Below are 14001 nucleotides of genomic sequence, written 5' to 3'. Positions count from 1 at the left end.
TCAAAAAATTTAATAATTATTTTATAATTTTTAAAATTTATTGACAAAAACAATTGTTTTAACATAATACGGTGACTTCTAGTGTAATTTATCACGAAAAAAAAAGTAAATCTAATAAATAATTAACTTCTTTTTTTTGGTTATAAATAGGGGTAAAGGCATGCACCAAAACAGACACATCCTAAACACATAAAGCATAGATCATCTTACATGCAATGGCAACTAAATTTTTCCATCAACTTCTCGGAGCATTCCTTACGGTTCTCGTGTTCCAATCTTTTGTGGTTAAGTCTAGACATGTGAAATCCGAATCTTCCGGCCAGGGAAGTCATGGCGATCAACCAACTTCTGATGACTCGTTTCATTCGGACGTTAACAACACCATCTTGAGTGGAAGATGGTACACTTTTCCGGTGACCTACGGCTTCATATCCAGCTCTTACATGCCGGCATATTTAGATCCTCAAGCAGTGGCTACAGCCATCGATACGGCATTCCGAAAATGGCAAGCCGCCATCCCTAAGTTTGCATTCCGAAAGATATATCCAGGCGAGTATGCTAATATCAAAATTGGGTTCACTCCACTAGACGGGTATAATGATTATGGTTATTATCCACCTGATGGGAGGCTTAACCTGGATAACAGCCACACGTACTGGAGCACAAAATCTTACCCTGCATGGTACGAACAAGACCTGATGTCCGTTGCCTTGAATGCAATAGGTCATACCCTCGGCCTTGGGGATAGTACCAATCCGAGTGCGGTCATGTACCCAACGCTGTATGATGGAAGTATCAAAAGGGAGCTTAGCGAAGAGGACATGAATCGAATACACAATTTATATAATCCAGACCTTGAGTTAGGGGAACCTATGTAGCTTTCAAGACCTTGGGAAGCTTGGTTTTTAATTATCGTATTAAATAAGTGATTAGCACAGTTTGGAAGATTACAATATGTAAACGTTAAGGCTTCGTTGCTTTGTCATGTATGTCGTCTGCTGGTTTTTAAGTTGCTGTAATTGCATGTACTACCCTTGTTAAAACACGTGTGAACTACTTGTAAAATACTTAGTACAATACCATATTTATACACTTCAATTACAGCAGCTGGTTTACTAACTAATTGTTAACTAACTACTAACCAACTAACAAACTTTCTAAAACTACTTCTTAACTTCTCAACACTCCCCCTCAAGTTGGTAGTCTAAAGATATCCTTGACTCCCAACTTGGAAATTAAATATTCATGTTGTTGTGTTCTCAAAGCCTTGGTCAAAACGTCTGCTAACTGATTTGCTGATGAAACATAATTTGAAAAATTACCCCCTTGTATTTTCTCCCGAATGAAATGACAATCTATTTCAATATGTTTTGTTCTTTCATGAAATATTGGATTTGTTGCAATCTATAATGTTGCCTTACTATCACAATAAAGTCTAGCTGGTTGTAGATCTTTGACACCCAATTCCATTAATAGATCTCTTAACCATACAATTTCTACTGCCACCATTGCCATACTTTTGTACTCTGCTGATGATCTTGCTATGGTATTATGTTTCTTTGACTTCCATGAAATCAAAGAATTTCCAAGTTTAACACAGAAACCAGTAACTGATCTCCTTGTCATCAAACAAGCTGCCCAATCAGCATCACAAAAGGCTGTTAGCTAACATTGTCCTACAGATGACAATAAAATTCCTTGACCATGATTCTTCTTTATATACTTAACCACTCAAAGGGTTGCTTCTAAATGTGATCTTTTGGGTTGTTGCATAAATTGACTTAGATGATGTACCACATAAGTAATATATGGTCTTGTATGAGTAAGATATATTAATCTTCCTATCAACCTCTGAAAGACCTCCTTTTCACTCTACAACATTTCATCATTTATCCTCTTCTCACCATTTTCCATCAAATTAGAATCATAACCAGTAAAAGTAAATTTGACATTCTGTTCCATAGGAGTACAAATAGGTTTAGCCCCTTCTAATCTTGTTTCTTCAATGATCTCTGGTGCATACTTCCTTTGGTTTAACAAAATCCCTTCACTAGATCTAAGTATCTCAAAGCCAAGAAAATACTTAAGTTCCCTTAAATCCTTCATTCTAAAATTAGCATGCAAAATTCCTTTCAATTCTTCTATCATTACCAGTAATCAATAAATCAACAACATATATAAGCATGATCACTATGTTTGTTGCATTTCTTTTTGTAAAAAGTGAGTAATCAAACTTACTTTGAATGTATCCAACAACAACTAAAGCTTCAGTCAACTTCATTTTCCACTGCCTAAAAGCTTGTTTGAGACCATAAATAGACTTCTACAGTCTACAAACCATGTTTTACCCAAGGCTATAGAATCCCTGAGGTAGCTGCATATAAACTTCCTCAACCAAATTTCCTTGAAGAAATGCATTGTACACATCCATTTGAAGCAAATACCAATGTCGCAAAGAATCCAGTGCTAAAACAATTCGTATTGTAACAAGTTTAGCAACAGGCGATAAAGTCTTAACATAATCCACAGCTTCTCGCTCATTATAACCTTTCACAACCAAACGCGCCTTGTAGAGCTCAACCTCATCATTGGAGCAAAACTTGACCTTATACACCCATTTGCATCCAATGGGAACCTTTCCTGGTGGCAAAGGAACTACACACCAAGTATTGTTTGATTCTAATGCTTGAATCTCCTCTTACAAGGCCTTAATCAATAAATGGTCTTGAATGGCATCATTATAACTAGTAGGTTCAATGATAGAAGTAGAAGAAATGAAAGATTGAATGTGAAAAGGAAGATGAGAATAAGAAATGTTATTCAAAATGGGATAAGGACTAGAGGTGGATGATTGGCAGGAAACATACTCATTTAACCAAAGAGGAGGCTTGGACACCCTAGAAGACCTCCTAACAACTTGATCAACTGGAGCAACAATATTAGGAGAATGAAAAGAAACTGATGCGGGAGACACTGGAACAACAACATTAGGACAAAAACCATTAAAATAATGACCATATTGAGACTGTTGAGAAGACAAATTAGGATGACTATCATGATCAGAAAAAAACATCTATTGAAGATAACTCATAAACAAAAAATTCAGAATCAGAAACAAAAGGCTGAGAAGGAAATAACCTAGATAATAACTCAGGAGAATGAAAAGGAAAAAATGTTCATGAAAACGAACATCCCTACTAACAAAGAAAGTCTTGGAAACAAGACTAAACATCAAATAACCCTTTTGAGTAACCGAGTATCCCATGAAAATTGAAAGAAAAGCTCTAGGAAAAAAATTTATCACGAGGCTTAGTATTAGTAGCATAACCCAAACAACCAAAAACCTTTAAATGAGTCAAAGATGGTGGTTGATGATGAAACAATTCTTTCAATTAAGGATACCAGAATGAAGCCTATTAATTATATAACAAGCAGCTAAGACACACTCTCCCCAAAACTTAATAGAAACCTGTGACTGAAAACGAAGTTCACGAGCCACTTCCAATAAATGTTTATGCTTCCTTTCAACTACCCCATTTTGTTGAGAAGTATCAACACAAGAAGACTGATGAATAACCCCCAAAGAAGAGAAAAAAGAAGAACACTCTGTGTTAAAGAACTCAGACCCATTGTCACTACCAATTGTTTTGATAGATGCCTGAAAATGATTAAGAACTAGGGGAAAATTTTCTTAAAGAGACAAGAGTATCAGACTTAAGCTTCAACAAATAGACCCGTGTAATTCTATTGTAGTCATCAACAATTGTAAGAAAAAACCTATGACCACTATGAGTGGAAATCCTATATGGACCCCATAAGTACATATGAATCAATTGAAAAGGAAGACTAGATCGAAAATGACTAATCAGGAATGGTAACCGAGCATGTTCGGCTAAAGGAAAAACAGAACAAGAATGAATGACTGAAGAGTCTAATTTACAATCAATCAAAGGCATATGATGCATTTTCAAAAAAGAAGCATGACCCAACCAAGCATGCCAAATAGAAGTTTTATTATCAACAGATGACATACAATGAGATTTAAAATTGAAAGACACATTGGAAATCTTAGAAGCAGTACTAGAAAACAACCAAAAGACTTAAGAACATAAAAGCCTCCTTGTTTCCTACCAATCCCCAGCATCTTGCCATTGGAGATATCCTGAAAGATACAAATATCATGATAAAATTGAACAACACAATTCAAATCAAGGGTCAATTTGAAAACAGACAACAAATTGTGAGTGAAACAAGGCACAAATAGGACATTGTGTAAAGAATGAAGAGAATCAAAATAATAGGAACCAATGTGAGTTATTGGAAGGGTTTTACCATTCGGAAGATGGACAAAATGTGAGAAACATACAACAGGATTACTCAAGCATTCAAAGTCAGACAACATATGGTCAGTAGCACCAATGTCAAGAATCCATTTAACTAAACTAGTTTTAGAAGCAGGTAAACCATCATGAACCATACCTGCAAAATTGGCAGCAGCATCATCACCAGAATCAGAAGCATCTTTGTTGAGAAGCCCCAGCAGATGATAATATTGGTATGTGGTAAACATCAGAACCAAAGAAGCAGCCAAAGGAGAAGAATCAGAATGATTATCACCCTGTTCAGAACTAACAATCATGGCATATATATTCTTCTTGATCTTTGTGAACTTAAAATCAAGGGGGAAACCATTGAGCCTATAGCATTGTTCACGCTTATGGACACTAATCTTGCAAAAATCATAAACTCTATTGAATCTTCCATGACAAATGTTAGATGAGTTTGAGTACATTACAGCAGAATCAGAAAGAGGTGAACGCCTAAGTAATAGAACCATTGTGACTCCTCCTAAACCACCATGGAATAAGCACAATTAATCGATGGATGTGGATCCAGAAGAAGGATTTGGGTCCGAATTGCAAAATATGTCTCATTCAGACCCATTAAAAATTGAAACAGGCGTTGTTGAAGAACATGATTTAAGACTTGCGAAGAATCAGCACAATTACAAGAAGAAATATGGACTAACACACTGTATTCATCCCAAAAAAGCTTGAGATGTGAATAATAAGTCGAAATCGAAGAGTCTCCCTGAGTGAAAAGAGAAATCTCACGATGCAAGAAAAAAATTCGAGATCAATCAATTTTTCTGAAATGTTCTCTCAAATCCTTACATATAAAAGCAGCAGTAGATGCAAACACTAATCCAGCAGAAAGTGCAGCACTAACATTATTCAGTAGCCACGAAAGAACGATAGCATTACAGCGATCCCACTGTGATTGTAGAAGTTCACCGAAATCATCATGAGCGTAATCACCATTGATAAACCCTAATTTGTTCTTCACCAACAACACAATCTGAATCAAACGACTCCAGAGATTGTAATTCTCAATCCCAATCAATTGATGCAAAGTCAACACTGTTCCAGGCGTATCAAACGGATTAAGGTAAAGAGGATGGGTGAAATTAATAGAATCCATGGAAAAAAGAAGGAAGAAAACAATGAAATCAATAAGGAAAGAATGAAAAAATCAGAAAGGTTGAGCCCCCAAACGAGACATTTCCTATGATACCATGTTAAAACATGTGTAAAAAATACCTCATTTTTATTACTTGTAAAATACTTAGTACAATACCATATGTATACACTTCAAATATAGCAATTGGTTTACTAACTAATTGTTAACTAACTACTAACCAACTAACAAACTTTCTAAAACTACTTCTTAACTTCTCAACAATAGTGCATTCTGAAAACTTCAAAATTACCATGGCATCTCTATTAAGGTTAGGCATGAGACAGGTTGTGTCAATTTTTTTATCATTTTGAATTCGAATCGATATCGATCCAATTCAACTGTTGGTGATCTTTTATCCGACTTGAATATAAAAATATAAATATCTATCTTCGATCAGTAATGGCCATTTTACCTGGACCCAGCGGATTTCAACTTGACCTAACCCGATTTATTATTTTAACAATTCGAGTTTGAGTTGGATTTTCATAAGGGTGGTGGCGGGTCGGATTAATGATAAAAAAAATTCGATCCGACTTGACTCAACATAATATTATAATTATCTCTTATATATTTAGGGATAATTGTAATAATATCTTTTTTTCTATATAGTTTTTCAAATAAGTCTTTATTTTATCTAGCAAAAATAATTATATATATTTAGGTTGGATCAAAACGGATACAATTTAGATTTAAAAATCGAGTCAGATTCCAAGATTCCAAGTACGAGTGAATGAGTTTAATTTTAGAGTTGAGTTCGAGTGAGCTAAAAACCTTACCTGACCCGTGAACATCCATATGACTCTCACTCAACACAATTAAATTTTTTTATTACAAAATAGGAAGATAATTAAAATATTTATTAAAATTATTATAGTAATTATATTAAATATGTAGGGGGAAATATACTATTATCTCAAGTCATATCAGATATTTTTTTATCCCGAATCTAACTAGGATCAACCCAAACGTGATTTTTAAAAAAAAAAAAAAAAACCTTACAAAATTAAGTCGAGTTAAAATTTTGAACAATTTTACTATCCCAGTCTCTACACTCTACCGGTATATAAGAAGTAAAAGGGGGGGGGATATAACAAATACATAACGAATGGAGCCATGGCCATGTTTGTAGCATATAAATTCCAAAGTATTTCTACATCCTCATTAATTTCTGGCTCTATCTATGTTGTTTCTAACTCAATATCTCAATGACAATGAAGTTGTATGACTTGCAATGTCCACATGCACCTCCAAGGTTATAGCCTGTCTCCACGAGCATGGTGCAGAATTTGAGCTCGTCCCTGTCAATCTCCAAAACGATGAACAAAAACAGCCTGCTTTCCTTGACAAGAATGTAATTATTCATATTCCGTTTTATTTATTTTTCTGCTGCATCTTTAAACCATGACTCGTATCCTAAATTTATTTATGAAAGTATATGCAGCCCTTTGGTCAGATCCCCGCACTAGATGATGGCGACCTAACTCTCTTTGGTAAGTTCTTTTCAAAATGAGTCTATCTCCTATTTAAGGAGGTTCATGGATCGTCGGGTCGGGTTGGTTCGAGTTTTTGACCTATTTGAATTTAATCTAAAAAATAAACCTCTTCACTTTTATCCGATTTAACTCGAGATATAAGAGGATGATATGACTATAAATGAGTCGAGTCGAGTTTGAGTATTGCTGAGCAACTCAAAAACTCTAAAATGGAGTTCTACTCATCTCGAAAACCCGTGAGCCTAAATTGTCAACCTCAACTTGAAGTTGAAATCATGAATTGAAGTTCTAAAAAGCTTGCCAAAGCTCAAAATAAAATAAAATAAATCTTGAACTTAACTCGGTTAAAGTTCAAACTCAAAGTCAAACTCGAACATAAACTTTAAGTACATGAAAACCTTATATTCTACTACATTTAAAAAAAAGAAACATAAATATTTAATATTATTAATAATTTATTTTTTAAAATAAAAAACTTAATATATAATTTTGTTCTAGTTGCTCGAGCTCGAGTCGAGTATCAAGTAGTTTGTTTCATATCGTTAAGAACTCGAGTCGAGTCCATTTGAGTTGAGTATTTATCGAGCGTTGACTTAGTCGATCTTGAGTTGCTAATGACATGTCTCATCTCATTTACAGTCCTAGGAGGATCCCACATAATCAGAAATCTAACTCAATTTTTTAGGTCAAAACTCACACTCATTCCAACTTATATATATATATATATATATTAGAATCTAATTGAAAGAAATAAAAAAGGTGTTATAATAATTATCTTTGAATATATAAAGGATATTCATAATATCATGTCGGATAAAAATTTCCCACTGTCAACTCGAACCTAAATCTTATAAAATTTGATCTAATCTGAATTCAAACTTTAAAAAGAAAGAACTAATCTAATTAAATCAAAATCCATCAAATTCGTGTGAAATGCGGATCTTAATCCTACCTTAATTTTGTTTCATTAATGTTTATATGTACCCCTGAAAAAAAAAGAATGCAAAGCAATCTCAACATACGTGGCTGAAAAATTCAAAGGAAGCAGTTGTGATCTTCTGAGAAGCCAAAACCCTAAAGAAGCTGCACTGGTGAAGACGTGAATGGAGGTGGAATCCCAGCAATTCAGCACTGCGATCAGCCCAATATTCTACCAATTCATCATCGTGCCCATTATGTAGGGCGGCTCACCAAACCAAACCATCATCGATGAGATGGATCATATAATCTCTCTCTAAAAAAATATTTAAGGACAGTTGGAATTATAAACCTTGCATCAAATTCATAATAGAGGACTGAGATTAGAGTCTAGCATTTGCTAAGTCCCACTAGATCTTTAATTTTTTTTTCAACAAATATAATTTTATTAAAATCATCATAAAGTCTTGATTAAAAAAGAATGTATGTTAAAGATTTATAAATCTATATGAAAGAAAACAGTATATTAAGGAAGAATGTCTCGTTAAAGATCTCTAAACATATATAAAAGAAAAGAGTATATTAAGGAAGAATGTCTCGTTAAAGTTATCTAAATCTAGAGATCTTTAACGAGATATTCTTCCTTAATCAGGAGTTTAAGAAAATAGTACATTAAAAATCTCTAAACCTATATGAAATAAAAAAGCACATTCACCCAATAAACTATAAGATCTTAAAGTCCTTATTATCTATAAGATCTTAAAGTCCTTATTATCTTTAGGACCATATTATGACGGGTGTTGAAGCATGGCTTATCTATTGTTGAAGGAATGGTTAAATTTCTAAGGGAATATTCTTTATTAAGTAATATTTGGTTTTGTGGTCTAGTGAATCCAAACTCCAATAATTCAAGAAAAAATTGATATGTCCATAACACATGTATAAAATTCAATTTAAATCAAAATAAATATTTTTGTTTAAAATTTTATTGTTTGAATGAATTGATTAAATATTTTGAATGAATGAATGAATGAATGAATGAATGAATGAATGAATGAATGAATGAATGAATGAATGAATGAATGAATGAATGAATGAATGAATGAATGAATGAATGAATGAATGAATGAATGAATGAATGAATGAATGAATGAATGAATGAATGAATGAATGAATGAATGAATGAATGAATGAATGAATGAATGAATGAATGAATGAATGAATGAATGAATGAATGAATGAATGAATGAATGAATGAATGAATGAATGAATGAATGAATGAATGAATGAATGAATGAATGAATGAATGAATGAATGAATGAATGAATGAATGAATGAATGAATGAATGAATGAATGAATGAATGAATGAATGAATGAATGAATGAATGAATGAATGAATGAATGAATGAATGAATGAATGAATGAATGAATGAATGAATGAATGAATGAATGAATGAATGAATGAATGAATGAATGAATGAATGAATGAATGAATGAATGAATGAATGAATGAATGAATGAATGAATGAATGAATGAATGAATGAATGAATGAATGAATGAATGAATGATGAATGAATGAATGAATGAATGAATGAATGAATGAATGAATGAATGAATGAATGAATGAATGAATGAATGAATGAATGAATGAATGAATGAATGAATGAATGAATGAATGAATGAATGAATGAATGAATGAATGAATGAATGAATGAATGAATGAATGAATGAATGAATGAATGAATGAATGAATGAATGAATGAATGAATGAATGAATGAATGAATGAATGAATGAATGAATGAATGAATGAATGAATGAATGATGAATGAATGAATGAATGAATGAATGAATGAATGAATGAATGAATGAATGAATGAATGAATGAATGAATGAATGAATGAATGAATGAATGAATGAATGAATGAATGAATGAATGAATGAATGAATGAATGAATGAATGAATGAATGAATGAATGAATGAATGAATGAATGAATGAATGAATGAATGAATGAATGAATGAATGAATGAATGAATGAATGATAATTTAAATAATAACACGTTTAGACGTTCCTAGGACTCTCGGGTCAGAGTCAGTAAGAGTTTATGAGTATACATGCCTCTAGGGAGTTAACAATACTTTTGTGTCTGGAATAATGATAGATATTCCTCGTTATTGTTTTAGTTTCAGAGTTTTAGACATGGATGAGAGCCCATGACATAGTCATTAGGGTAGGTACGAGAGTAGGGCTTCTATTGCGGGCGATGCAGGAGATAAGTTTGCTTTAGATTCAAAGTATAGAGAGGTTGGGTTCGCAGGAGTTGATAAAGTAACCCTCTTTAGAGATATGACTGTGACCCTGTGACATATTGCTAGAGCTATTCCCATGACCCCTACTACCCCACCTACCCAACCAACTCCACCAATCCTTCACTTTGTAGCACAATAAGAGTCCCTAATTGAGAGGCTCTAGAGATACAGGACCATAGATTTCTTTGACACAAGAGATGATAACCCTGTAGTGAGCGATTAGTGGTAGAGAGAGATGCTTAAGACCATTCGTCAGTTACACCTCACCCATACGGGTATGCATGAGTGTGTCACCTCCCTACTGAAAGGTGACACTATTGACTAGTGAGAGACAGTCAAGATGTCATTAGAGCATGATCGAGCCACCTGGGATTGTTTCTTGGAGGAGTTCTTCCAACAGTACATGGGAGAGGCTCACATGGATGAATTGAGGGATCAATTTGTGCGTCTGACTCTTGGAGACATATTCGTCTTTAAATATGAGGTAAAGTTTCTCTAACGGTGTCGATATGCACCACAGCTAGTTTCATCTAAGTGTCATCATTGTAGAAGGTTTAGGGAGGGCCTCCATCTAGATATTTTTGACTCATCTATCCGTCAATCCCTCGAGGGTTTTACCTAGTTGATTCAACTGACGAAGGATAAAGAGAGAGTTTTGGGGAGGAAAGATGAAACATTAGGTACTACCTCTAGTCAGGGTAGAGGAGTGGTTGAGTCCTCTGGGCCACCCCTAGTCATCCAAGAGGATAAGGGATTCTCAAGGGTCATGGAGAGCCCTAGCTAGTCAGTTTAGTAGACCAGTTCAGAGTGCGAGTAGAGGGGGTAGATCTGATCATCATAGAATGTTGTTGGATACTAATTCAATGGCGAGTTTTGAGGGTTTGGTAAGAACACCTTCTAAGCCCAGTTATTCCACCTATGGAAGGAGGTATCTTGGGGTTTACCAATAGGATTCGAGTTAGGTTGGGTTGGATCGGTGCATTTCTAAGTAGTTTAGCAGACGGTGGACTTTTCCCACGCGTAGAGGCGATGCATTGAGGCGCGTGCATGGACTATGGGGGTCAGAAAAATTCTAAAAAAATTTATAAGTGTGTTTTAAGGGGTTTTGAAATACTTACCAAACTCGGTTCACAATGGTGAACAGCGGAAAGCTCAATTTCAAAACATCAAAAACTTGATATTTCTTACCCCTCACACGCGGGCGACGACGGAGATAAGAAAGACAACGCAAGTAACATGATGATGTGGGAGGTATCGAAAACAGAGCAACGATCAGCGACAAAACATCGATCAAAGATTTCTTTCTAAATGAGGAAAATATTGATGAGAAAGAAAATAAAATAATTTAATTTTTTTTTGATTTTGGGGTTATATAAACTGTAAAAAGAAAATGGAAAAATCATGTCATAGGTACTTCATCTTTAGTTACTTTCTGAATTTGGATCCAAATTTAATCAAAATTTCACTTTGGTCCCAAAATGTAATCAAAATTCAATTTAGTCCTAAAATATTTAAGAAAATTTTAGGCCTTATTTTTTGGTGTGACACCCAGGTTAGTAGTTTGGGTTAACCTGAGACATATAAAATGAGCCCAAAAGACCTATTAGAATAGTTTGAAATAAATTAAGTTGATTGTGGGCTTGAGTTGGGTCCAAGAGTTATAGAGTGGTGATGATTATATTATGAGAAAGCAAGATGTACCCAAACTACAATTTAACCATTTCTTAAATCAAGAACTGAAAACCCCTTTCTATTTTATGATTTCACGTAACCAATCCCACAAACCTCACCAAACATTCTTCCTCTTCGTGTCATTTTTTCTCTCTTTTTCTTCTCTTCCAATGTGAAACAAATGGAAAAGTTTTAAGGGTTTCAAGTTTAGTTTGGTTTAATCAAGGTAAGTATTGAAAACAATTTGATGTTTCGATATAACAAATTAAGTATAAATGAATTTTAAGATTTTACAAATGATTTTCTAAGTATATTTGATTTAATTATTCGAATATCAAATTATTACTCCAAGTCTTCAAGATCGATTTCAAACCTTACTAAATGTGTAAAATTGTGTTTTATACTACATATATTTTTGAAACAATTTTCACAAAGTATTTTGAACCAAAATCAAGCCTAAAATCAATTTTTCAGAGTGATGCACCAATCCATGCATCGATGCACCATGGAATAAATTGAACATCGAATGCATTTCATGCATCGATGCACATACTATGCATCGATGCACTCAGATTTTTATGAAAACATCGAATGCATTTGATGCATCGATGCACCAGCCATGCATCGATGCACTCTGGCTATTTTGAAACATCGAATGCATTTCATGCATCGATGCACTCTTAGTGTACCAATGCACTAAGGGCCCAATGGTCAAAATATTTAAATTTTACACTTGATGCACTGATGCACCTTGGGTATGCATCGATGCACTGACGCTCCCAACTGATTTAATTAATTGTTTCACACTTAAATGGCTCTATTGACTCCACTAATCATCCCCAACGTTCAGAATCATTTGAAGGTGTATTTAAACAAGCTTAGAAGCCATTGATCAAAAACAAGAAAGCACAAGAAACAAGAATCAAGAGAGAATCAAAGAGAAAGCATCAAACCTCAAGTTTGAGCATTTCAAGCCTATTTTTCATTCAATATTCATTTTGCTTTCAAGAACACTACTTGTACTCAATTGTATTCATTTTTTAGTGTTCTTTTCTTTGTTCTAGAATTGTGCAAACAATCTACCTTGTGACGATTTCCGTGTAAGTTTGCAAATTTGTAATCTTCTCTTTGAGAATGAGTGTTCTCAAGAATTGGGGTATATTCTTGAGGGAGTTGTAAGGTTATCTCTTTGGCCTCAAAAGAAAGAACAAATTAGTGAATTTGTTGGAAAATTCTTAGTGTGGATAGCTAAGGTAGTGGACGTAGACTTTGGTTGAGAAAGTCGAACCACTCTAAATCGCTGTGCAAATCTTTTCAATTTTCTGCAAAAGCTTCCACCAAAATTTTAATTGCCAATTCACCCCCCTCTTGGCCAATTCCATCGATCGATTAACTTAGTAATTAGTATCAGAGCCTCACTTATTTGAAGGTTTAATCACCTATTGATTCGATTCGGGAAGAGTTACATCGATTATCAAGTCATCAATGGTCTCTACTTCAAATGTTGACTCCGGTCTCGATTCGATGCCCGTCAACAAGCCTCATTTCTTCAATAGAGCTAACTATGCCTATCAGAAGAATAGGATGATGTATTTCATTCAAGCAAGTGACATGGGAGCATGGAATGTTATAGAAGAGGGATATATCAAGCCTCTCACTCATCCAAGATTGTGGAGTGAATGAGAGATAAGAATGTTCTAGCTCCACTCCAAAGCCATCCATATCATATTTTGTTCTCTTGGACCAGATGAATATGGAAGAGTTTCATCTTGTACAACCGCCAAAGAAATATAGGATAAACTACAAGTCACTCATGAAGGCACCGACGAGGTAAAAGAATCTAAAATTAGTCTTCTAAAACATAGCTATGAAAATTTCAGGATGAAACCAAATGAAGATATCAAAGCTATAACGGATAGATTCTCAACGATTGTCAATGGTCTCAAATCATATGGAGAGATCATTAAAAAATGAAAATCTTGAGGAAGTTAGTTTACTCACTTCTAAAATTGTGGCAATCAAGAAGACGACAATCATTGAGGCTAAGAACCTAAAGTCCTTAACTCTTGAGGAACTAATTGGTTCCC

General features: G+C 34.2%; 1 protein-coding gene across 1 annotated transcript; it reads left to right on the top strand.

The window, feature by feature from the left end:
- The first annotated feature begins 215 nt into the window (after positions 1-215).
- Positions 216-878, top strand: LOC120192977 (metalloendoproteinase 1-MMP-like). The gene has a single exon (XM_039195631.1). The coding sequence runs from the start codon at positions 216-218 to the stop codon at positions 876-878; it is 663 nt and encodes a 220-aa protein (XP_039051562.1).
- Positions 879-14001: the final 13123 nt, after the last annotated feature.

This window comes from Hibiscus syriacus, unplaced genomic scaffold, assembly GCF_006381635.1.
Source record: "Hibiscus syriacus cultivar Baekdansim isolate YM2019G1 unplaced genomic scaffold, ASM638163v2 tig00116984_pilon, whole genome shotgun sequence".
Lineage (NCBI taxonomy): Eukaryota > Viridiplantae > Streptophyta > Magnoliopsida > Malvales > Malvaceae > Hibiscus > Hibiscus syriacus.
This window is presented reverse-complemented; position numbering and strand designations above follow the sequence as displayed.

Coding starts and splice junctions, on each gene's coding strand:
- LOC120192977 (XM_039195631.1), top strand. CDS start 216: ATGGCAACTAAATTTTTCCATCAACTTCTCGGAGCATTCCTTACGGTT.